The 23,959-nt window shown below is 46.7% G+C and overlaps 1 protein-coding gene across 3 annotated transcripts in view; it reads right to left on the reverse strand.

Moving 5' to 3' along the window:
* Positions 1–23,413, reverse strand: part of dennd2b (DENN domain containing 2B) — a 42,269-nt gene extending 18,856 nt beyond the window's left edge. Inside the window, exons 1-5 of one of the 3 annotated variants that reach the window (XM_076022019.1) lie at positions 23,283–23,413; positions 10,538–10,636; positions 6,323–7,504; positions 4,318–4,463; positions 705–823 (exon numbers count right to left, since the gene is read on the reverse strand). In XM_076022019.1, the coding sequence (XP_075878134.1) occupies positions 705–823; positions 4,318–4,463; positions 6,323–7,504; positions 10,538–10,611 (1,521 nt within the window). In that variant the 5' untranslated portion in view covers positions 10,612–10,636; positions 23,283–23,413. Of the gene's footprint in view, positions 1–704; positions 824–4,317; positions 4,464–6,322; positions 7,505–10,339; positions 10,510–10,537; positions 10,637–18,737; positions 18,992–23,282 lie in introns of those variants that run through there. The other 2 variants (XM_076022011.1, XM_076022029.1) reach the window with 2 other exon arrangements.
* Positions 23,414–23,959: the final 546 nt, after the last annotated feature.

A 23,959-nucleotide genomic window follows, 5' to 3' on the forward strand; every position in this document is an offset into this window, starting at 1 on the left:
TTTTATCATGTGAGACCCCCTGGGATGCAACCTCAAATCTGGTGTCTGGATGACCTGTTAGGCGGAGAGGTACACAAGGTTACGCAACGTCGCTGTTGTGCGGAAATGTCAGCGCTCGAGGAGGGACTCTTGTCTGATCAAAAAGCTTGGTCGGAACAGATTGCACCACAATTAACCAGAAAAACCAGAAAACCAGAGTTAACATCGAGAAACAGCTGCAAAAATAACATTAAAAAAACGAAGTAAGGACTAACAGCACATGTTTGTGGTGGCTAAAAAGTTCTGAAGCACTGGCTGGTGTAACCTGAGCGCTCTGGAGAGCCCGAGATGACAGGCTATACATCTATGACAAAATCCTCAGCTTCCTGCTGCTGTGTGGAAAACTACTCCCATCCTGTGCAGCATGAAATCCTATTACAGTCTCTGGCGGGCACAGCAGACAAGGCCGTTATTTATTTATTTGTCTTTATTAAAACCAGGGCTGCGGCGTAAACAGATCCGCCACTTGTTCCCCTCCGGTAATCCTGACAAAATATGCTGCTAAACCGGTATTTGCAATAATCAATGCAGAAGCCACTTACCATGGCTGTCTCCCGTTCCTATTTGGAGACTGACTAAGAGCGTGGCGGTGTCGAAGTGAGGGCCGGCAAAGTGGAGTTTAAGGCTCCACGTGTTCCGACAAGTGTCAGCGCTGAGGGAGTTACCTGAGGCGGAGAGCTCGTCTTCTCGATGGTGCTCCAGGACCTGCCGCCCTCCAGCAGTCCAGGCTTCCGGCCTAAACTCTTCCGCTTCAGGTCCACATCCTCGTAAGGGTTCTCCTTCTCTGCGGGGATGACGAATTTGACACAGCCGTAACAGAATGTCAGTGGACAGCGGTTATGGTTCCAGGGCCAGAGAATGTTTGGGTCAGGAGGGGTCAACGGAAAAAGGGGGCACACTGAGGCTGGTCTGACGCGAGACGAGGCCTGAGAGGTAGGTCAAGGGTCACTTGTGAACGAGCTCTTTCTCTCTGTTACCACAGGGTCCCAGTGGGACCTGCTGAAACTCCTGGACATGACACTGGCGGTGAGTCACTGTCCAGGAATGCTCTGCTGCCTGCCTGCTTCACACAATGATTGGGAGAGTCGACCTCCTCAGAGTCGGTGATGGCAATTTGAGATTATTCACAGGACTTTTCAACAGTTAAAACACACCAACACAAAGCAGTGCCAAAAAAAAACCCAGAAGCACATACACTCAAGTCAGACAGCTGTCGCTTACAGGCATAAAACAAACATGACCAGGCTCTAAAAGAGATGGTCAGGAAGTCACGATGAGAGCAGACAAACAGCTACCGCTCTACAGTCTCAGTTCAGTCAATAGAGGAGAGGCAGAGAGCAAAGAAAAGGAGCATTACAAAGCAGCGCAGGACTCTCTGAGTGATGTCACCTGGAAGAGGTCCAACACCAATAAAGGAAAAAAAAGAGAAAAGACTTGTGTAACGCTGCAGTCCGTGTCTTTTCAGACGTGCACTCTGAGAATAGCTCTCTGGCAGGGTCTGAAGAAGGTTGTGAGAAACTGAAGAAACCACAGCAAAGTACAAAAACAGAGCCAGATGGCGTCAAAAAGCACGAGGGCAACTTTGGAAAGAGCAAAAAAGCAGCGTTGTCTGTCAGAGAGGGGGGAGAACAAGGAGGCTGCTCCTGCTTCCTGAGTTTGTTAGTGAGAAAACCCAGCGGACCCAGCTCGTCAAGAACACAGAGGTGTGCGTCTTTAAAACAGCAGAGGTGAACTTCCGAGCAGAGGGGTTGGGTTTTTTTTTTTTCTTACCACTCAACCTATTTTTAGGTCAATTACTGAACCTGAGAGAAATCCCACTTCTGCCTGCGCTCATCAAAAGTGCGATGCTGCGTCGCGCGGCAAATTAGGAGACTGCCGCCGATCCGCGGCGCATCGTGACGGCGGAAGGGGCTGAGCCTGACCCCCGCGTGGCGCTGCCACTCCATTAATCTGCGGCAGCGCGCCGTAATGAGAGCCCGCTGGGAAAATTATACGTCTGCCGAGCCTCTTAGGTACTGGAGGGTACTAATCTACTCCTCTGATTACAAACATTCGGATCTCTTCTCCAACACGCCCCCAGACGCTCGGCACGCCGCTGGGAGCCGGCACACCTCGGCACCGCACGCTTTGATTGTCCGTTTTCTGCAAACACAACGGAGTCCGTGGGCAGGGAAACAAACTGCAGCAGCGACGCAGAGCATCGGCTCGGCCTGCGAGGTGAACGAGCTGCAGTATGGCGGCAGCCAGTCATTTAGAAAAGTGAACAGAAGAGGGTTGCAGCAGCTTGCAAGACTTTTTGGCACCACCACAAACCAAAGAGAGGCTCTGCTTTGTGACCGAGCATGAGAAAGTGAGTCCCACTCTGGGTTTTTTTTTTCTTTTTTCCCTTTTCTTGCTTCACTGCCAAATCCCCGGCAAAACTGGGTTAGCGTGAGGGTGTGACTTCGGTGGAATTTAAATTGGCACCAAGAAGAGGTTCATCCGCAGGGGTGAGCGCAGGCGACACTTAAGGCACAGCCGTGTCGATGAAAAGAAGGGAAGCAGCAGTGAGTCTGAATCAGAGCCGGATTCTATTGTACAGGCGGGTGAATCACGCATCACCGTGATTCACCCGCCTGCAAACACATCAGCCGCTTCCACTCCAGTCATCGGCCCGATGAGTCAAGAGCACTTGGACGGCCCTCCGAAAACAAGTACATCATGTTGCAGTAACTCCGCAGCGTCGGGTGACAAATGACTTGTACTCTTAAAGTGAACATCTGGCGTTAAAGAACAGGTGCCAAAAAAGAGAAACGATGGAAAGCAGGGTGTCCTGGCAGGCTCAAGGAAAGGTAGAAGGGCTTTTACTGGTTTAACAAAGGTGTTGAAAGATGGACCTCAGAGAGACTGGAACAAGGGTCTGACCTGCAAACCACTGCTCAGCGGTGGTGGAAACCAGCGAGTCCAATCGGTGTCCCGTCAGGATGAGATCACCGCAAAAACGTCGGCAGCAGCCAACTCCGTCAAATCCAGAAACACAACGTTTGTCACGACCGCACGCTGACTCTCTGGGCGAAGTTTCGCTCTCCAAACTGAAGCTGAACTGAAGACGTGAACATCTGAGGCTTTGCGTTGGTGCACAAATTAGAAAACAAAGACGAATTAAAAAAAAAAAAAAAGAACACAACAGCGCCCTGACAAGCTGTCTGATCACAATCAGGACAATAATGCCGACCTGCAACGCGTCATAAACAAATCACGTCCAGGAATCGGAGTCGCTGATGAAACTCAAGCTGGATCATGAGAGCGTGATCTCGCACTGACACACATTTCCAGGGCATTGAGTGCGCACCGAGGGAAAACTGGCACCCGGTCCGAGCACAAGGCCCGGGGGTCGCTGGCTAGTAGAAAGGAATTTCCTGGTTCCTCAGCATGTCCAGCGTTCACGCCACGCACATCTCGGAGAGCGTCACAGTTCCATCCAGTCGGCGATGCAACGCAGAACGTTTGGCCAAAAAAAAGGAACGCAATGTGAGCGGACGACGCTGCGAGCCAGTCAACGTTTAACCAGTTAAAAAAAAAGAGTCATTGTAAACTGTAGGGTTACACACCACTCAATTCAGGGGGGGGCATCACGTTAGAAAAAAACCGACAGCTGCAAAAAATTATATTTACACTGCAACAGCACAGGTTGACAGAGTATGAGCTCACATGGCGAGGTCGCTGTATCTGTTTCAGACCGCTGTGCTTGGCTGCGCTGCATGTAACAAGAATGAAGCGATGCATTTAAGGTGTCTGGCGTCTCCCTTTGATGCGGCGCCTCGCACACCTGACTGCATCAACGTGCGCTTGTACGAGACGGACGAAGGGGAGCCAAAGGAGAAAAACCAACACCAGAGCATGGCGCTTCGAAACGGCCAGCCGAGGTTTAGCAAGGGCGAGGGGAGCACTGAATGTCACCAGTGACCTGAAGGATAGAAAAAGACACGAGTGCGAGTGCCGGTTTTAAACAGTCAGAAATGACTATGATTATAAACTACTACGATTCCTCTCCATCAGAAAAAAAGGATATTTCCTATCTAAAATCTCCCTGCAGTCCAACCAGAAAACCACACACACACACACACACACACACACACACACACACACACACACACACACACACACACACACACACACACACACACACACACACACACACACACACACACATATCCAGGATGCTATAATACAAGGAGACCGGCAGGAAACCAGCGAGCGGCCACAGTGGAATCGATGCCAGCGAACCAGTGCACTCACCTACTATGTCCTCATAGGCGTTCTCCTCTAAAGTGCTTTTGGAATGGGGTCGGCTGCGAGCCTGCGCGCTTGGCGTGCCGTTCTCCTTGGGCGAGGAGGGATGCGAGGACGGCACGCTCGTAGTATCCTCGGACTCGCACGATTCTCTGCAGAGTGAAAAAAAGAACAAGAAGAAGAAGAGACAGAGAGACAGAGACCGGGTCGTGAGGGGTCAGCGAGAGGGGAAATAAACTGAAAATGTCCGGACGGCATTAAAACAAGATCCCGTTTTCCTCGGCAGCCAACAGGTGGTGACGAGGCCTCGGTGATTATTAACAGGCACAAAATGGAACACTACCCCCTGGAAAAACAATCTCGGCGGCCCGGTTATAACATACAGACGCTGTACTGTTATGAGAGGAGAATTAGATAAATACGCAGCCGTCTTACTAGTTCCTCTCTCCCGTGCGCGGCGGCGAAGACGTGTGAGAGCGCAGCGGCGGAGGCGACGTCGGCGGAGGCGACCGCAGAAACGGGCATTTCTGACCGTCGCCTTTAAGTTGGCTCTGCGATGCCTCGAGCCGCAGGAATGTTAAACACAGGGTCCACGGGACGGAGCGCTTCGGGATTTCATTTACGTGGGGACAGTCTAGAGAGGACACACCCTCAGTCAAAAAGGATAAAAAAAAAAAACAAGGATGTCGGTGGCGGAGAGCTTTAAGTTAAGAACAGAAACAAGAGCGGCGTCCGCTTTCGGTGATTTCCACAGGATTCCTACATTGCAGGGATAGTGTCAGAATTAAAATGGGCAGTGTTGTTATGGACGTTTCAATTAGGAAGTTGCTGTACGGTTTTACTAGCGAGAAAGGAATGGAATTTAGGTTATAGGTGATACAGACGACTATGTATTTACATTGAGTAGATTTTACATTACTGGATCATTGTTTGTCTGATGTGTGTGGTTAGGGTTTGTTTTGTTGTCTTGTTTGTCATTAATATTGTGGGTCTTTGTTTGGTTTTAGTTCTGTGTTGTTTGGGGGTTGGGAAATGTATGCTGTAAACAATTGAGAATGAAAATAAAATCTTATTGGGAAAAAAAAAAAAAAAAGGGATTCCTACATTGCTGCACGCGTCCCGTTATGAGATGAACGCGTGTGAGCAAGACATTATTGGCCTGTGAGGGAACCAGAGGAATACCACAGAGGCTTTTACATCTGTAAAATAAATAAATAAATAAATAACAATACACCAGTGTGTTGAGAAGAAACAACACAGCAACATCTGAGGCCGTTTCATCGAGTTATTAAACTGTAAGTTACAGCAATTTAGGGAGGCTTCTTATTGTCATTTGGAGACTCTGGAGGCTTAGGAGATGATCTTTTTTTTTTCTTTGCTAATTTCTTTGAGTAGGCAGCACCTCCTTCAGCCCTTTCCGCTTCATTGGCCTCACCTCCTTTTGTCCTGGAATTCATCTGGAGAATTGGAAATAAAATACTGCCTTATTTCAAACTTGGCTTTTATGTTACTTTGCTTTTCCCACTAGGAACCTTATTTGGGTCGTAACATGGCCGGAGAAAATAAATCATTGGAGAAGAAATTGAAGAAATTGAAGAAATTCATTGCAACATTGGACATTCACAAGATTCATTCCTTCTCAAAAAAAATAATAAAAGTCTAGTAAATCATACTGTGGAACTTCAAGCAATAAATGTGAGGAAAGGGGTTAATAGGCCAACTATTCCTGTAGCAGACAGACTGTCTGCTGCACCTCCTAAAGCATCAGGTAAGGCCTTGCTGCCAATCACATTGGTGCCAAATGATGCCTGAGACGGCTAATCTCTCTCGATCCCTCCCCAAAACCACATCCCATTCATTTTCTGCAATGCCGCACCGTGGTCAAGAGACAGCAGGTCAGAGCTTAGCTGTGCAGCAGATGCAGGAAACAGCTCAATTACACAAACACTGTAACGGTGTAGTCTTGCTTCGTCATCAGAGCCATTTCAAGGAGACATCGCGCATCTCTCACCTGTCTTGAATCTCTCCTCCGTCCGTCTTAGGCGTCCGTGACGTGCTGGGCGCAGGGGTGGAGGGGAGCGGGGGCGGCGACTCTGAGGGTGTCTTTGGAGGTAGTCCGTTGGCCGGCGACAGGCCCTTCTGCTCCCCCTTTGCGTCGTACTCAAAAGTGCGTTTCGGCTTCGGTAGCGGGTTGACCGGCGAGCCCACCGACGCCTGCTGGCTGGGCGGTTCGGGGCTCTCGGACCTGGCCGAGCACATGCTGAACCTCTGCCTGAGCTTCGAGAGCTTATCGGGCGCCGACACGGAATCGGGCTCGGTGGCGACGGAGCAAATGCTGCTGCGCTTGCTGGCGCATGTGCTGTCCAAGTCGTCGCTCAGCATGAAAGGCTTCTGCCTGGCCCTGTCCGGAGCGTAGCAGTTGTTGAGAAAACGCGGTGGCGATGGGCTGGGGTTCTCCTTCAGAGCCAGCTCGATCTTCTGTATCCTGTTGAGCACCGCCGACGTCTCTTTCCGAGCGGACACGGACCGTGCGAACGTTCCCGAAGACTCGGAGGACTTGCCGCTCCGCTTCTGGAATCGCCCGATGACGCCGTCCCTTTCCGAGGACACCTCATCCTCGCCAGTGAAAGAGCATTCCGAGAAGGCGGCGCTCATCCTGCGAGCGCTCTTAAAGTCAAAGGTTTTCTCGCCACAGGGAGAGGAGAGCAGGCTGGGGCAGCCCTCACTGCCCCCAACACGCTCCCCTACTCTTTTGTCGAGGCACAAGCTCATCCTGGGCAAAGACACTCTTCTACACTCCCATTCTGAGATCTTCTTGCGGATCGCGTTGGCGGGGACACCCACTACGGTGTGGCTGAGCGAGAGCGTGCGTCTGTGGCTCTGGGTAGACGTAGGTCCCAGCGAGAGCGTGCTCCAACTCAGGGGCCTTCCGTTGAGTCCATCCCCGGGGGAGTGGTCCCCTTCTTTCTTCTGCTGCTCCTGCGAGCCTTGGCTCTCTGGACCTGGGGGCTTGTAGATGGAGAGTCGGTTGTCCAGACAGCTGATGCTCTTGGACTTGGTGAGACCGAGGAACCTGCCGTCAGTCCTGACGTAACGACTCTGTTTGCCTTCGCCGTCGCCAAAGACAGGTTGCTGGTTCTGCTGCTGCAGCTGACGACCGGAGAGGACGGGACACTGGGACGTGGACTGACACCTAGAAGAAGACAGAGACAGGAAGCCGGTGAATGTTTCTCTCTGCAAACAGCACAGAATGTCTCACCTGTAAAAATATTAAACGTAGAGGCGCAGAGGCTTCCAATGAAAATACTCAAACGTACAAATTGAGTGAGAGGGGGAAAAAAATCCAAGAATCAGCAAAAAAAATAAAATAAATAGGAATTTGCTTCCCAGATCAAAGAGCGACAGAAAACCTGAGCCACTAATTTCCAACGACCACAGGAAAGTATTTTGTCTTTGGCAGGATGACTTTGAAATGAAAGCCAAAGGAAATACAGGCTACATTAAGATGCCACTGTGGATTTTTTTTTTTTCCACACAATGAAAATAACTCGAGGCGAATCAATATGGACCTCACACAGAGAGGCGCATGCCAGGCTGAGTCTATCACGGCAACAGTCTTACCTGTAAAGGTCACTGCTCCTCCGTGGTCCTGAGGGGCTTTTTACATTTTTTTCCACATGTGGTGGTCCACCGTTCGACACATATAAAGCCCTGAAGTACTTTGTCGCAGGCTTCGCTATCCTCAGGATTTCTCAACTGATGCAACTTTTGCCTGACGTTCCCTGACACAGTGAATGTGGCTTCTTCCCGGGAAAGTGGAGTGTGCTGATGAGATCTGATGTCACCGTGATGTTTGGAGAAATGCACGTCATGGGAGGAGGAAGCAAAGGGCAGCTGAGTGTGATCCAGAACATGCAGGTTGGGACAGATCTCGCCTCACACGTTTCTGCCCTTCCCTAGTTTCATAACTCCTGCTCCGGGGTGGGAAAAACTGTGGCGAGCAGCGATGAGAATGAAATCCGAACCAGGGACGAAGTAGGTTTCTATCTTGCTTCCTGAATGCAGCTATGAGAACCTGGGATGACAGCTCTTATCTGGACATTAAACATTGCTGACCTGTTGTATGGGGACGGTGTTTTTAGTTCCTTGGAAGGCTCATCTGTATATACCGACGCAGTACAGAGTATTTCCACTGAGCCCACCAGGCCTCACCGCACTGTTTCTACAGAAGCCAGGAGAAGAAGAAAAAAAAAAAACAACGCTGGCTCTTGAGTGAGTCTTACAAGCTCACAGTGGCCAGTGCACAGGCGGATAAGAAAAGGGAGTCTATATCACGTTGAGATTCTTAAGATTTCTTTGAAGCTGAGATACATTTGTTTTTGTTGTGCTGTTAGCTGAGGACGGAAAGACTTTGGGGCGGACGAAAATGTGTCGAGAAAGATGTGGTGGGAGTCGGGGGTTTTGACCCATCTGGCTGAGGTTTGTCATAGTTTTGCTCGGTGTAAGATGGCTCGGCCACACATGATGATCCGTACAAGGAAGTCCATGCCAGTCAAAACCTGAACTCTGTCTTTCACTCTGGCTTCCAGGGGCCTGCAAACCACAAGCCACTTCCTGCTGCAGGCCAGACAGGAGAGAGCAGGCTTCTCCTGCAGATGGCACCACCGCTGTTATAACTTCACACGTGAACACTGAATATGAGCAGTGTTTGTCCTCATTATGTGCACGTTTTAAATATCCCTGTATAGCTCAATGTCGAGTTGCGTTAAAAAAAGGATTTTTATTCTACAAGTAAGAAATATTTCAACACTGTTTGAGAGAAACACTTTCGCCACCGGGGTGTCGGCGTGTTCCGTCTTTCCAAACCCTCCCTTTGGATCATTCCTGCAATTCTTGAGAAACTGTATATTACACAAATCAAGTTGGACATTTGGCATGAAAGATCCTTTATTTGGTAAATTGTCATCAATTACCCAACACACAAGATGACGGAGCACGAAGTGAGCAAGACGTTCTGTGGTTTTGATTTATATTGTTTTGCCTCCACGTTGCAGCGTGTTGCCATGCGCGCCTCTTGACGTCCCCGCTGCTCAGCGGGAGCGTGACGTGCTCCGGAGAGCGATCCCTGGACGTCACCGTTCAGACGAATGCTTTGTGCAACGCCGTCTGACACGCGTAATTTACCTCGTTGTGTTCAAAGATGAAGCGAGGCGTCTTTGTCTCGCGAGCTCCCGGTGTAGCTCGAGTGCCCCGCGGGACTCTCTGGCGCTGTGACTAAGGCGCCGCCGCAGTGACAATTAGATTCATCAAAGAGGCCGAGGTTAAACACACAGATTAGCGCAAGTGGCGTTCAACCATCGCTATGGCAATTATCATTTCCCAAATGTGTACGTTCAACAGCGCTATGCTAACGTGTGCCAGCATGTGACTGTCGTTCTATACCGTTTACCAACATCTGTTAGATCTGTTTGTTTTTTTTGATCTATGGCCAATTTACATAGAGCACTCACAGGGGGGGGGACCTGCCACGACAGAATATTACAAAACATTTACTATGCAACCAAAACGTTGATTACAAATAAACACAATATACAGTCACAATGTGAGTGGTCCATGGACTAACCAGAGCCAATCACTCCAAATCCAAGGATCTGCATTTCATGCTGAGAATGATTTCATGTTTAGTTAAAAAGACAAAAGGATTACAAAAAATACTGGCCAGGCGGTAACGTTACCAACACTTTTTTTTGGGGGGGTAATGGTGAAACACATTTTATTCCAACTGGACGCAAAAAACGATTACGTTACTGTTATAAATACTATTACTGATTTCAATAAACTTTATTTTTATTCACTGTGAATTAACTACTAATAAAATGGTCAACTTTCCATGTCAAAGTTTAAAGAGGCTTACGTATAAAATAGTCAGAACAGGATTCTATGTTTACAGGACATCATTACCAATGTTTGTATTTTTCACCTGCAGGACATTACAAAGTGCTAAGACCAGCTTCAGGTTAGTACTTACAGTTCAGCGCTTCTCCGCATTACAGAGGCAACATCCAAAAAATGTCAGCAGAAAAAGAAAACCGGCAGCAGAACAATTCAAAGATCTCATTTTGACACACGATTACAGAGCAACAGGACACACTTCTCTTCCAAGAGGACACTCAGACCAAACACGTGCTCCGACTGGAGAAGCAGCAGTGTCCCACATGTCACTGACCTGTCGGGAGCGTCCCGGCTAGCTTTACCCCCTCCTGCACGAGGCGCAGCCTTCGAACTCTTGTTGGCAGTCATGCTTGTCTCCAAACCATCCACTCACCTAATGGACAGACAAAAAGTGTAAGTTAAAAAACTAAAAAATAAAGTAGAACAGGTAATGTTTTACACATTTCAATAATTGCAAATATAGAACTGATCAACGCTGCAAACACAAACACTTATAGAACTTTTGGGAGACTGTAGTTTAGTGGTTTTTCTCAAAATCAAGCCCAGATGTAACACAGATCTTGTCAGCTTTCAAGAAAACGACGACCGACGTTCCTGTTAGAACAAGGACCAAGGATAAACAATCCAACTCCTGTCACTGGTTTTGACAACAGAGCTGTGAATTTCCTAGCGCCAGGCACAGTTTAACGTTGGCATCGAGGTGAACAGAGGTTCCAAAAATAACACCAGCTTTTGAACAGAACACAGAGATCCAGGCTCACTTGACGCCACAAGGCCCTGACACTCTCTAATTCTCTCCGGTGCAGATAAACATGTTAAGGCAAGAAAATGAATCTCACCTGGTAACCCTCTTCGCCACAGGTGCCAATTGGAATCTGCCATGTAAACAAATTTAAAAAGTGGCGCAACTAAGACGTTGCAATGGTACTTGCGTTGGAGCTGTTTCTCTTGCAAAAAAAATAAATAAATAAACGAAAAAATAAATTAAACAGAGTGCTGACATGTAGAGCCAAGTGAGAAAAAAAGCCTTCATTCACACAGCCTTCCCAGGCTGACGGCTCTGTAACTCATAAACCAGGAGAATGCACAGGGACACTTAACCACCGGCTTAATGTTTTGGCAATATATTGACTCTGGAGGTATTCTGCAGCTGCCTGTGTGTGTTCATGCGAGAGCTAATCTAGGTGAGAGCACCATCTCCACAGTGAAGATCAAGTTGGCCGTCCTATGAGGGCCGTGTCCAGGTAGGCGTCTTGTACAGGTCAGCAGACTGATGGCTCTCTGCCCAGACAATCTGCGGCCTCACAGGGCTGCCGTCACTGCCCGTCACTGCCAGGCCTTTTTGCCCCGATTTACGTAAAGCGAGGACAAAAACCTCACTGAAAACTTGTGGGACCGTCTTAGACGAGCTCTTTAGTGCCTTCTTGGCCAGGTCTGAATCACTGTTGTCCATATCTGAGGAGGGGCACATGGAAACATCATTCCATTAGAAAAATTGTGTGCATAAGGAGCCCTGAGTGTGCAATCCCTTCATTTTTAGTCTTCTTTTTGGTCCTCATGAGAGCACTTTTGGTGTGTGTTACTCTCTCTATCACAGAGTGGCCACCACAACCACATTGGCTGACTGGCCGAAGAATGGGATGGATCTCGTCCCATGGCACCAGGTTCTTTAGTTCTTCTACAAGCTACTGAGGTTTCTGTTGGTTAAATGAATGAGTGGTTAGATTGCCAATATGTCTTGTTTGTACAGGCTTCAATCAGCCAGTCCACCAAATAACACAAACTGAGAGTCAGTGGCTGTTACGCCATTAAGATGCTGGCCATTGGCCGGAAGATTTGGCAGATTTTTTTTATGGATTGCGATCCACATGCTCAGCTCCGTTCCTTCCAATTGTTACATTTACAATGGAAGTAAACAGGCTTTCCAAGGGTATAAGATTTATTTCCACATTATATACCAAGCCCAAATGTTCTTACTTATTTTTGGTAAATTTATTTGAAGAGACTCTGAGATTCCTCCAACTGCTTCAGGCTTCTTCTCACAGAAACATGCTGTTACTGCTCAGGGACCGTGGATACATTTAAAACTCTATATATAACATTAAAAAAAGAACCCCTCAAAAAGCAGAAAAAGAGTGTTAAGACACAGTGGCCACAGTAAAACTTTCCCTCAAAAAGATCCTCAAAATAGACCCACACTTAGTCAGACCGCCACCTTAAACTGTAGGTCAGTGCCCCTGAAAATCACTTTCTGAAATGCAGCAGTGACCCTTTCAAGTGGGCTCAAAACGATTGTTCTGGTGCACATGGAGGTCAGAAGGCGATCCCTAGAGATCAGAGGTGGAGGATGGGAGGGTGGTTTGCTGTGAGACTTGTTTACAGGAAGTTGTTGTATGAAGAAGCCAGCCAACCAGTAGAGGAGCTGAGCTCTATAGAGACAGATGAGGAGAGAGCGGGAGCATTCCTGCTGTCAGCTATTTCCTGTGACTGTGGATTGTGCTAATGGGCACATGCATGCATCATTATATTCATCAAAGCTGCAGAGGGATGTCCTGTCCTTCCAGCAGCAATCCACCACTTGTCCTTGTGAAGAAGAAAAACTCCCATCAAAATGCCACTTTTCCAAAGGATTTTCACTGAGCAGGATAAACTTGATGCCAATCCATTGTTTAGCTGCATTTTCCCACCACACACTGTTTGTAACACATTTGTAACTAAAAAAAATATTGTATAATTATTACCTATATCTAAATAAAACCTCAGCTTCCCACAGGTGAGCAACTGTTTGATCAGCCCTACACTATCTGAAGCAGGTCATCTCAACTTATTAAAAAATAAGACAACAATAAGAGATATCAAAGAGCAAAAAACAAAACAAAAAAAAATCCAAGTCACCTAATGTGTAAACCAGCTTGTAAGAAAAAACAGCTGGTGAAAAAAAAAAAAAAAAGGAGGGGAGGCTTCTCAGGTTTCCACATTTTTATGTGTATCCACTAATCAGCCTCAAGGCTGAGATCACCGTTCACTTGTAATTAGGATGGAGGAAGATATGGGCACAGAAATGGGTTAAAGGGGCCCAAAATGGACTCTGGAGTGTAAACACCAAGGCGTTAGCCAAGTGACTTCCTGGAGGCTGATATCATCTCCGCGCACAAAAACACAAGCTGTAAACAAGCTCTTGGAAGAAAAAGCCCCAGAGTCTCTTTTTAAGTGCATTCAACCAGATGCAACGCAAACCCTCTCCTGAGCCGTCGGAGCCAAAGGCAAACTGACGGTCAGAGACGGGTCAGCGGTGTCAAACCTCCAGTCTAGCACAGGAATCTTGTTACTTTTGTCACCTGATGAGCACCACAGCCTTTAGTGCCACTCAGGTGGTTGGTCTCTGCCAGCTCCTGTACAACCATTTTCACCAGCCACTGTCAAACATCTCGTATGACATTTGACACTTCTACTGAAAACTGTTGGAAGTGAACAAACTGCTGAGGGACTTTGACAAGCATCTCGAAGGACGGTGGAACAATTTGACATGAGAAAGTGATCATTATTGTGACCCTATAACGCCTTCAGGTGTGTTCCAGATCTCACAACATCATCATCATCTGGGTATGTTATCATGGACCCCGCACAGCCTCAAGGAACACCACCGGTGATGGAGTGAAAGCCGAGATATAAACTTTTTAAACAACGTCAGGGAATTAAAATAACCGGCCGACATGTTTTTGCAGTAAGTAACACCATGTAAATATACTGTCATCCGACCGTATGTTATTGTTTTTTGTGTGATGAATCACTGTCTTTACTGAAAAAGCAATACTTAGTCGCGCATATTAAGTTGGAAATTTTGAACTATACATAAAGCACAGCTAGAGTTACACCAGCAAGCAGCTAGTGTCAAACAGCAGTACCAATCATGTACCCGAGCATTAGCAAGTAAAAAGGGCATCCCATGATGGCAGCGTACAGCGGGACAGACGTCAAAACAACACAACTCATTGTTTCATACATAGGCTTAAATATGCATAGGCACGCCCGCATTGTTCATCACCACATCCCAACAGCGTAAACAACTGCATCTATTTCAGACAGCAGTGTTTTAAAAGAAACATGCAAAAGTGATTCTCAATACTTCCCCATCCACTGCCTGTTGGAGAGAGGATATGTTTGACTCTGCATTAAAATAAAGGGGGGAAAAAAAACCCGAATGACAAAGATGTCTCTTTCTGCCTGGATTTCTTCCTCCTAATGTCTCAGGAATGAGACGCTAATTGAAAATATGACAGGGGGAGCTTTGACGCACATTTTCCCCAGCATCATATTCATGAAATGGTAATACAACAATGTCTCCATTAGATTGCTGAGAGCAGAATAAAGGAGCTCTTTGTGTGCTCTCTGTCCTTGAGAGGGAGATGTGGTTAAAAAGTGAGTCTTTTATCAGCTGTGTGCGTGCGTGCGTGTGTTTGTGCGCGTGTGCGCGCGCATGCGAGACGGAGACTATTAGGTGAAAAGCTTTTAAAAGGCCAACCCCGCACGTCCTTGGGCCCTGTCACATTTGACAAATCATCTGATACGCGGCTCTCTCCGCCACACGCAGGAATGTACTAATATTTGCCCTCTCCATCAGAGCGCGGCAGGGTTCGAAATATTAAAGAATGTTTTTGGAGGGTGAAGAAAGCGCAGGAGGGGGCAGAAACACCTGGACCCGACACAGAGTGCTTTTCTTTTTTTCCTTCTTTTTTTTTTATTTAATAGAGGGCTAACCCTCAAACTGGGGCACTCTGAAGCACCTGGCACTCTCAGACTATGAGAGCACATTGTGACTTCATGGACTAATTTAACAACATAATGATGTGCAGGACACTGCCGGTAACCCGACACGGGTTTCTGTTTGAGCACGTCGTTGCCCGATGAACGGCAAACACCATGACTCGACAATGTGACTTCATTTCCCTTTAGCGTCAAAACACAGTTTCTGCCAATGAGCAACGTGACCTTAAAGGATTTAAAAGCCGCATGCCAGAGAGCATGGACGGCCAAGAGGTGTGAACAACTTTTGAACTCAACCAGGAGGTCACACACTGGTCTACCGCGCTGCCAGGACCTGTGCAGGACCACAGCTGGACAGATGGTGAACACATCGTGGCACCATGGTCAGCTTTTAGTGAAAAAGGTGGTTACTTGACTTGACAAAGGCGACACCTGAACGCCACAAGTGGATAACCACGCTAAACAGACTGTATCCACAGTAACGCCAACGACACAACTCGGTGCCCTCTCATCAAAACCCAGTAACTGTGAGACACACACGAGCCCGGCCTGGTGCTACAACTCACAGCTGGCAGACTCTAAAGCAAAGCCTTGTGTTCTGACCCAACAAGGCTGGATAAGTAAGTCTCTGAGAAGGACCAATGCTTCCCACCCTGTACACACCGTACGCATGCCGCATGTCTTTGGACACCACCTTAAAGTCCTCATGCATCTCCATGTCAAAGACAAACCACCGGGGGCGAAGCCGCCGCACACAGCCGCACCTGCCTGATTGCCCAGGGCGGCTTTGACACCGCACAGCTCCGCTAGCCAGGTGGGAGCAATTCTTGGTATCCCATTTTATCTTTAGCCACTTCCAGTTTTTTTCTCAGTAGGTCATCACGCCGTGCCTTCCCTTTGCGGAGACAGGGGGGAAGAAATCCCTGTAACCCAGATATGCGCAACACGGCGCAGCTGCAGAGGCCTACATGTGGAAAACAGGCCTACAACCATGTGAGCGGCAGCAGGGGGAGAGGGGTTGGTTGGGATGGGGGGGGGGTCTGCGATTTGTGTCACCGGGTGACCTTTGACACGCAGTCTTTGACTTCTATTAGGGTATTAGAGAGTCGATAAGGTCCACGCTTGTCTGACTCGGCCTTTGAGCCCGAGTTTATTTAAGGCAACAACACTGGGGTGGAAACCGTGATGTCGACTGCAGTTCATTTCTCTCTCTGGAGTGTTTGACAGCGAAGCCAGCTTCAAGTCCATTTGTTTAGAAAATATCTGGAAAGCAGCGAAGGAAAATGATGAGTTAAACTGGAGCTGATCTTTGTATGGCCACGAGCCAGGAGCATCAATCACATGAGTTTTAGAAGTTAAACCTATTCTCCGCATTTGAGCTTCCTGCGCATGATAGCAGTTGGGAATAGTGTACAAAAGGCCAAGTCAGCTGGTTTGTCATCCTACAGGAAAGAGAAAAAAAGACAGAGCCAATAACACTTAGCAGAGGTTGCGACCCGTCTAATTTTAGAGATTTACAATCACAGGCTTAAATAAAAGAAAAAAGCTACGCTACATGTATTGTGAGTATCAATAGGTTGTAACAAGTGTTTTAACAGGCCGAGGAGTCTCCAAACACGACTGACAGTGTTTGTATTCAGACATCAAAGCTGATGGCAAGCAGCCGTCGCGTGAGGAACCAATGTTAGCTGACCTGCTGCATTTAAATGTTTTGCCGCATCACGAAAACAGCATCCTAACACTGTTGTATGATTTTGTAATACAATTTTGGCTAATTTACACCAACCTCACCAAAAGAAACAGACTGAACAAGTTGTGTTGGCTAATCATACTGCATTTAGCAGCAACAGAAGATCAAATCAATAAAATAAGCATAAAATAAGTGTTTTGAAATTGATTCAATAAAAAGTTGTCAATAATAATTTGTTTGATAGTATTAAGGAAATTTTAGACTGAAAAACATGCGAGGGAGACAAAGCCTGGGAAAAACAGCAGTTTGAGTAAAGCACAACACAACCACATGTTGAAGCCAGACATTGTAGCCACAGGCTCAAAAGAGCACAGGTGTGTCTGGTGGTGCAAAAAAGGAACAAGCACGAGATGAGAGCAGCCTCTCTCTCCCTCTCTGTGGCTAACTAGAAAAATGGCGCACTAGTGAAGTTAGCAGACAAATTCCTACTTTTCCAGAATACACCTGACTGAGAAGAGATGTTTTGAGAATACTGTAAAGACTCCCTTAAAAAAAAACTCCCTGCAGCAATCTCAACAATATGAATCTCTCATGTATCTCCTTGAATGTGTGAGCTTGAGCCGAGGTGGCTGCTGGTTAGCATTTTTACAATGACCTGAAAATATCACATTTGACCTCTTTAAAGCGTGTTTCACGTTTGACAGCACTCTCCTCTGTCTCCATCACTACGATAACAACAAAGCAGCTCCTCACATGACACTTCTTCTCATCGGTAAATGTGTCAGGCATCGGTAGATATGTCGGGCATCTTTTCATAAAGGGCTGTTTAAAGGGAGAAGGGAGGTGGGGCTGAAAGCAATATCTGATCTCATGCTGACCTTAGTGATCATGATTATTTTTTGTAGTTTGACTCCAAGTGAAGTTTGTTCTCAAGAGGGTGTGGATAGTTATGTCTGCGGCAAGGAGAGGAGAGACCCCCATTGTAACGTTCAGTCAACAGAGCCTCTAATGTCGTGCGAGTTGAGAGGTCGGCCTGGCTCCCGCTAACCTGACGCAGCGGCGCAGAGAATTTCCTCAAAAGCTTTATGTTGACGGCGAGCAGGGAAGCCCATTGTTTGATGCTAACAATAGAAAGGAGAGTGACGTAGAAAGGAGAGCTAAAGAAAGCCGTCCGCGTCTCTGGAGCTTGCATTAGACAGCCAAGACGTGTGGGAGAGAGTAGAGGAGAGAGTCACAAGCTGTCAAGCAAGGCCCGAAGATTTTCAGGTGTTTGAGGGGAAAAATCAAACTGTCAAATGGAAAAAGTGTTCAGCTTATCCAGCACCAGGACTTAGTTACTGTCCATCACAACCGAGAAGAAAAACACTAGTTTTTGCTAGTAAGGGGGGGGAGAGGGGGGGAAGAGAGACTACACAGTGAGCACACATTTCAATCCACTTGGAGAATCATAGTAACTGACATGTTTGTTCTCCATTCTAAATGCATGTCTACACGCACACAGACACACATGTCCGTGAATGTGCAGCAGCAGACAACAACAATAGCAACATTTCAGACGAGCGCGGTGTTTCTATTTTCCTGCTGCTTTGACTTTTGGAGATGTTGAAAAACTGAACCTGGTTCCAATAACAGACGAGAGAGCCGCGGCTTTTCGCTTCCTCCGGGACACTTTTCCTCCATTCAAAGACTGCTCGGGAAGAAAAGGGAAGAAAACACACACACACACACACACACGGTTCTGCTTGTTGCAGCCTTTCAAAGTTTTTTTTTTTTTTTTCGCTCACATGTCGATGACCAAATATGGTCTCACATCGAGATTACGAGGCGCGCTTAAACGCACCTCCAACTTCAACATCACTTCAGGAGAAGGGGGTGAAAAAAAGAAATCGCTTGAGCGTTTGTTTGTGTTGGTCGGCCCAGTGTTCCCACACCGCCGGCTCCGCGTCCGACCCTCCCCGCTGTTCGCTTGTCAGTGTCGGCGGTTAAAGAGCAAATTTTTTTTTGTTTTGTTTTTTTTTACCTCCGAGTCCCTCCTCTCATCCATGGCTGTGGTCGACATTTTCGGATTGTAATCCCCTTTGCGAAAGTCCTCCTCCCGAAACTCGTGTTCAAGCTGTCCGGAGCCGCGCAACTCCGACTCTGCAAAGCCGTCAGACGGGAGAGCAGAGCAGCGGGGTGGGAGAAAAGTCCTGTGTCGGCTCCCCTCTCACGGCCTGCTGCTGCTGCCGCTGCTGCCGGAGCGGGGAGAAGGCTGGACTTATCACCATGGAAACGGCTTGTTTGCCCCCCCACTTTTCTCCAGAGTGGCTTGCAAGCGCCTCGGCCAGGCCCTCATCCCTCCCTCCCTCCCTCCCACTGACCCACCACAACCACCACCCCCGCCCCCCTCCCCTCCTCCATTCCGTCTGCTTGCCTTGTTCATTGTGAGCAGCAGTTTCTGGGTATGAATATTCACAAGTCTGGTCAAGTACTGGTGGGATGGAACCATGCAGCCGTGGTCACACCGCTTCATTGTCGTGCCTGCTGAGAAGCCTCAACAGGGCCCACGCCGGCCAATGGGAACGCACCTCTCGTAGACGCACAAAAGCTGTCTTTCACTTGACAGAGACAAATGTGCAGGGGAAAAAACCCACAACATGGAGACACGGAGACGCTGACAATAACTCGCCGGGCGCCACGTTTTGGGACTTTTTCAGAGCAACAGGGCGTAATTCACCAACCTCCAGCAAAACACTGGTTGCATTGTGTAGTTTGCTATTAGAGTGATAAAAGGAGACCTAAAATTCCAAAAGGTGACCAACTTCCTGAAGAAAAAAATAAACATAATAGATAAAAAATGATGTTGTGCCTAAACATTCAATGTAAAACAGCAATTTGTTGGCCTAAAATGCTTTGGACAATATGTATATAATAGTTTTAGGACGTCAAAAAAAAAAAAAATGATAAAAAACTTTCCCTCGTGTTTCTGCAGTGGCCCAGAATGTGGATCGTGCGCTGGGTTTTTCGTGATTTCACCCTGACATCACTGCTGGCATCAGACAAATGTGAGATTAAGTGAGACATCAGAAAACAATGATTAACACCACTGCAGCCTTTCCCACATGGAGTTTGCAGATAAGAGAAAAATGTTTGGAGGGTGTCACTAAAAGTCTATGGCTCCCTGAAGGCTGAAGGACAGGTCAAGACAATTTGTTTATTGATAGCTGGAACAAAAAAAAAAAGTGACAATGTGGCCACACGCATGGCGAGATGCATGAATATTCTTTCGTACCACTAAATGCCAGAAAATCTTACACACTGGGTCTTTAAAAGCAGGACGTACTGCACCCATGACCAGCCTGGACAAACCCGAGCTGTAAGTAAGAGAATATTGTGTTTTTCATTATTGGTATCAATAATACCAATAATGAATACTATTTTTAGGTTCACTGTTTATATAAATGAAAAGGACTTATAATTCTTACTCATGTAAAGGGGGAAAATTGTATGACTACATAAAAGTGTATGTATGGCAGCAGTGGACTCCTCTCAAAACGTTCTCATTGTTTAGTGATGAGAAAGTATTTATGAAACAAGTCTAAATACAGCTCAGTTTACGAAAGCGCTGCACAAAAAAAGTAATCGAAACCAAAAATACGGACATCAGAGCTAAACCACACAACCCTCCATCTAGGAACCAAAGAGAAAAAAACAATGTGCAGTTAAAAACAGGCAGGCTGTGTAGCTCTTCTCAGTTTGCAGCCATTTAACATAAAAATAACATAAAGTCAGGTAAGAACTTGTGGCAATGTTTGTAAAGAAAACAATATATGCTTCACAAACAGAAGATAAAAGAAATATATATATAAAAGAAGAGCACTGGAAGAGGGATTATTTTCTAGCTGATCATTCCCACAAGATCAGGTCAAACCAAACACTGAAACATTCCTTCTTTTAAATTACTTTTGTTTTTTCTATTTTAGAAAGATCATCTTCAATGTTAAGTTTCAGCTTTTTATGTTTGCTGGAAAAACCATGACCAGAGAAATGTGTTCTTCAACAGTGGGGCAGGAGATGCAGTAAGAGTCACAGCATCATTTGAGAGTTTGTCCGTAGCTGTCAAGGACGGAGATCCACCTTCAACCTTCAGCCGCCTTAAATATCTTTGCAAACGTGATCACATTAAACATGAAACAGAACACTTCTGCACCTTGTATATTTACACCGAGTGACGAAACGCGTCCCATCCATAAAACCTGTTCCTTTGGTCTCCTGGGGCTTCTAATCACCCGACAGTCTTGGAAACAGAGGAAGCCGTGAAAACAAAAAAAAAAAAACAGACATCCGTCATCATTCCGTAACTTCAAGTGGGCAGGAAGCCTGTACAGCTCTTCCAATGTTCAGCTTTTCTCTAAGAACCACTAAAAAACCTTACAAGGCCTTGTAAAAAAAAAGAAGAAGAAGAAGAAGAAAAAGACGGAGCTCCGCCCTCCTGACAAGCCTGGAGACCCTCGCTGCTTTGGCACAAAGGACAGAGGCTGTGATTCTTTCTTTACCGTGGGAGGTTTCACCGCAGCCCAGCTTGTACTCTCATGGACTTCATTGTTCTCCAACCACGGCCCCGGCATCTGTACTTGTCATTAAAAGCCACATCCTCCTCTTGCATGACACAGCAGCATCACATTAAGTTTAAATCATGCTCCTCGGTGCGCGCACACAAACGCGCGCGCGTACACACACACACACACACACACACACACACACACACACACACGTGCACACACACACACGTGCACACAGGGCCTTTTATGCTGCTATTCAAAGCCCCTTAAACTTTAATATGCAGCCGAGGTGTATTTTTAGGGCGCTAGCGCTGTGGTTAGGCCTCCAGACCATCTCCTGACTACACACCTGCTTAAGCCACCGTAAAAGGGTGGTTTATTATCTCAAATCAAACCTCTTAAACCTTGTGTGTTTGTCAAGGATCCACTGCGGATCCCTCTTTCCTACTACAGATTACTCAGCAGCTCTACAGGGATTTTGTTTTTTTCTTTCAGCTGACACCTCGAGTGCTTTCTACAAGCATCTGAGGGTTGTTGTTTTTTTTCGTCGAGGAAAGTATGTGGATGTTGAACGCACTTGAGATGTAAACAGCAAAAAAAATAAACAAGTGAAGTCGAGCCCACCTCGGTCTGCTTTGTGTTTAAATAAGAATGCACATTGGGGTTCAGAGGGAGACCCGCAGCTGCAGTACAACTGGAGGATTAAACTGAGCCGGGGTGACGTGTGGAGCGCACACACTCCTTGCAGCGGTGGCAGAGTGGCTTCGAGCTGCTCAGGCGTCCTCGACCTCGGTGAAATAGGAGGAAATGAGGTGCAGATATCAAAAGCAAAGCAGTTGACAGTAATATCGTTTAGTTTCAGTGCTCCAGGTGGGTCTGGAAGTCTGTCTGAGAACCCAATACACACGCATCGGGCAGAATATCTTTAAATATGACATGCCAGGAGGAGGATTACTTCATAGGAAGCATACATGTTGGTGTGGCACCTCATTGCTATTAGATGAAGACAGTTGTTTGAGAATAGACATGTAGATGAGTTGCAGGCCTGCTGTTTATTTGTCCAGATGTTTAGTTTGCAGCCCCAGGTGCATTTCAGGTCATCGTCGTCGTCGTGGATTGTGCCTGTTTGTCGAAGTAGCCCCGATCTTTACAAAATGTCCCTCTCGGCGACTATGGAAAAACTAAACGCACCTCGATAGGAACCTGTCACAGAGGATGGACGTTCCATGTTTGTCCCGAGTGATGACTGACATGGCAGCTAAGCAATCACAGATGAGCACCAAAAATAGAGAAAAGTCTGTAACCCATCGTGTCACTATTAGAGTTGAGACTCTGCCGCAATTCTGTTCTGTGGTAAACATACTTTGAATGATTGCGGCTAAGGGAAATATTTAAGAGCAGCGAGGGGCTTCAGCACTGGGACAGAAGGTATTTTTTCTCTCTCTCTCTCTTACGACTTTCACCTCTGAGTTTCTCAGATGCTGCAGGCAAATGCTGTCTCATGTGTCGCATGACAGTGTGTGCAGGTGTGAGTTAGAGACGCACTGGTGGGAGAAAAAAAAAATGGATTTAACTGAAACTTGTTGAGGCTTGAAGAAGACGGTGTTAAGCTGACACAAAAAGGCTCGAGTGTGCCAGCGGCTCGGCGGCCTGGGATTGATGGGCTGAAGCGCCCTCTGTAGGCGCAAAAGTGCAAATGCAACGCAACAAAAAAAAAAGAAAAGAAAAGAAAGAACGCAGAGGAGCGACTCACACGTCAGAGAATTAACAGATTGCATTGATCGATCACACGCTTTGTCCGTGAGTCGCTTTGAGCTTGGTGGAGTAAAATCAGTCAACAGTGAGACGCGGTCACAAGCAAGACGACTTCCTCTCTCTCCGATTCAACCGTGAAGATGCTGAGAAAACACAGCAAATTATCCAAAGTTTAAAAGGGGGGAGAAAAAAAAAGCAAAGAAATATACACATATATCCCGCTAGATCTTCTTGCAGCCTGACGAGAGTGAGTTTATCGCGGGTCTTACCTGCGTCTGTGCGTTTAGAGATCCATTGTGTGAGTGTGGGTCTGTGCCGCTGTGTCTGTGCAGACGGAGAACTGATGGGGTTTTTTTCCTGCGGAAAATTGGTCTTCTCCGTGAAACTTCATGCAATGAGGGGAGGACAGAGGGAAAAAAGTGGACTGCGCAGGAAATGGTGACGCAGCTCGCATGGAAATCAAGTTACTTTGAGTAGAGGGAAGAAAGTAATGGGAAAGGTAAACTCTTTTTTTTTTAAAGAGCAATAAATGTAATGATAAATATATGTATTGTTTTTATTTCCGTCAGTTTTATTATGTCTCCATTTGGATATGGATATAAAAGTGACCCATTCTCTTAAAATGGAAGGAAAAATAGAGCAAATTCTCTAAAGACCCCCCCATCCCCCAGTCCCAAATGTACACAAATTATTATTATAGCTAAATACTTTATTACCAAAAAACGGTTGTTGTTTTGTTTTTTTAGTCCAATTATTAACTTTAGTAAAATTATAGAGTATGAAATGTATTAAATGAAATGTATTTGTTGGAATTTTAGGGGGAGACGGAGAAAATGAGAGGAAATCTTTGCAAATGACAAAGTCACGGTTTACTCTGTTTACTTGGATCTCTTGTATGACAGAGAAAAGAGGGTCGGTCAGAACCTGCAAGAAGAATGACACTGAA

This window comes from Nelusetta ayraudi, unplaced genomic scaffold, assembly GCF_046127955.1.
Source record: "Nelusetta ayraudi isolate G7.1 ecotype Tasmania unplaced genomic scaffold, CSIRO-AGI_Nayr_v1 ptg000002l, whole genome shotgun sequence".
Taxonomy (NCBI): Eukaryota; Metazoa; Chordata; class Actinopteri; order Tetraodontiformes; family Monacanthidae; genus Nelusetta; species Nelusetta ayraudi.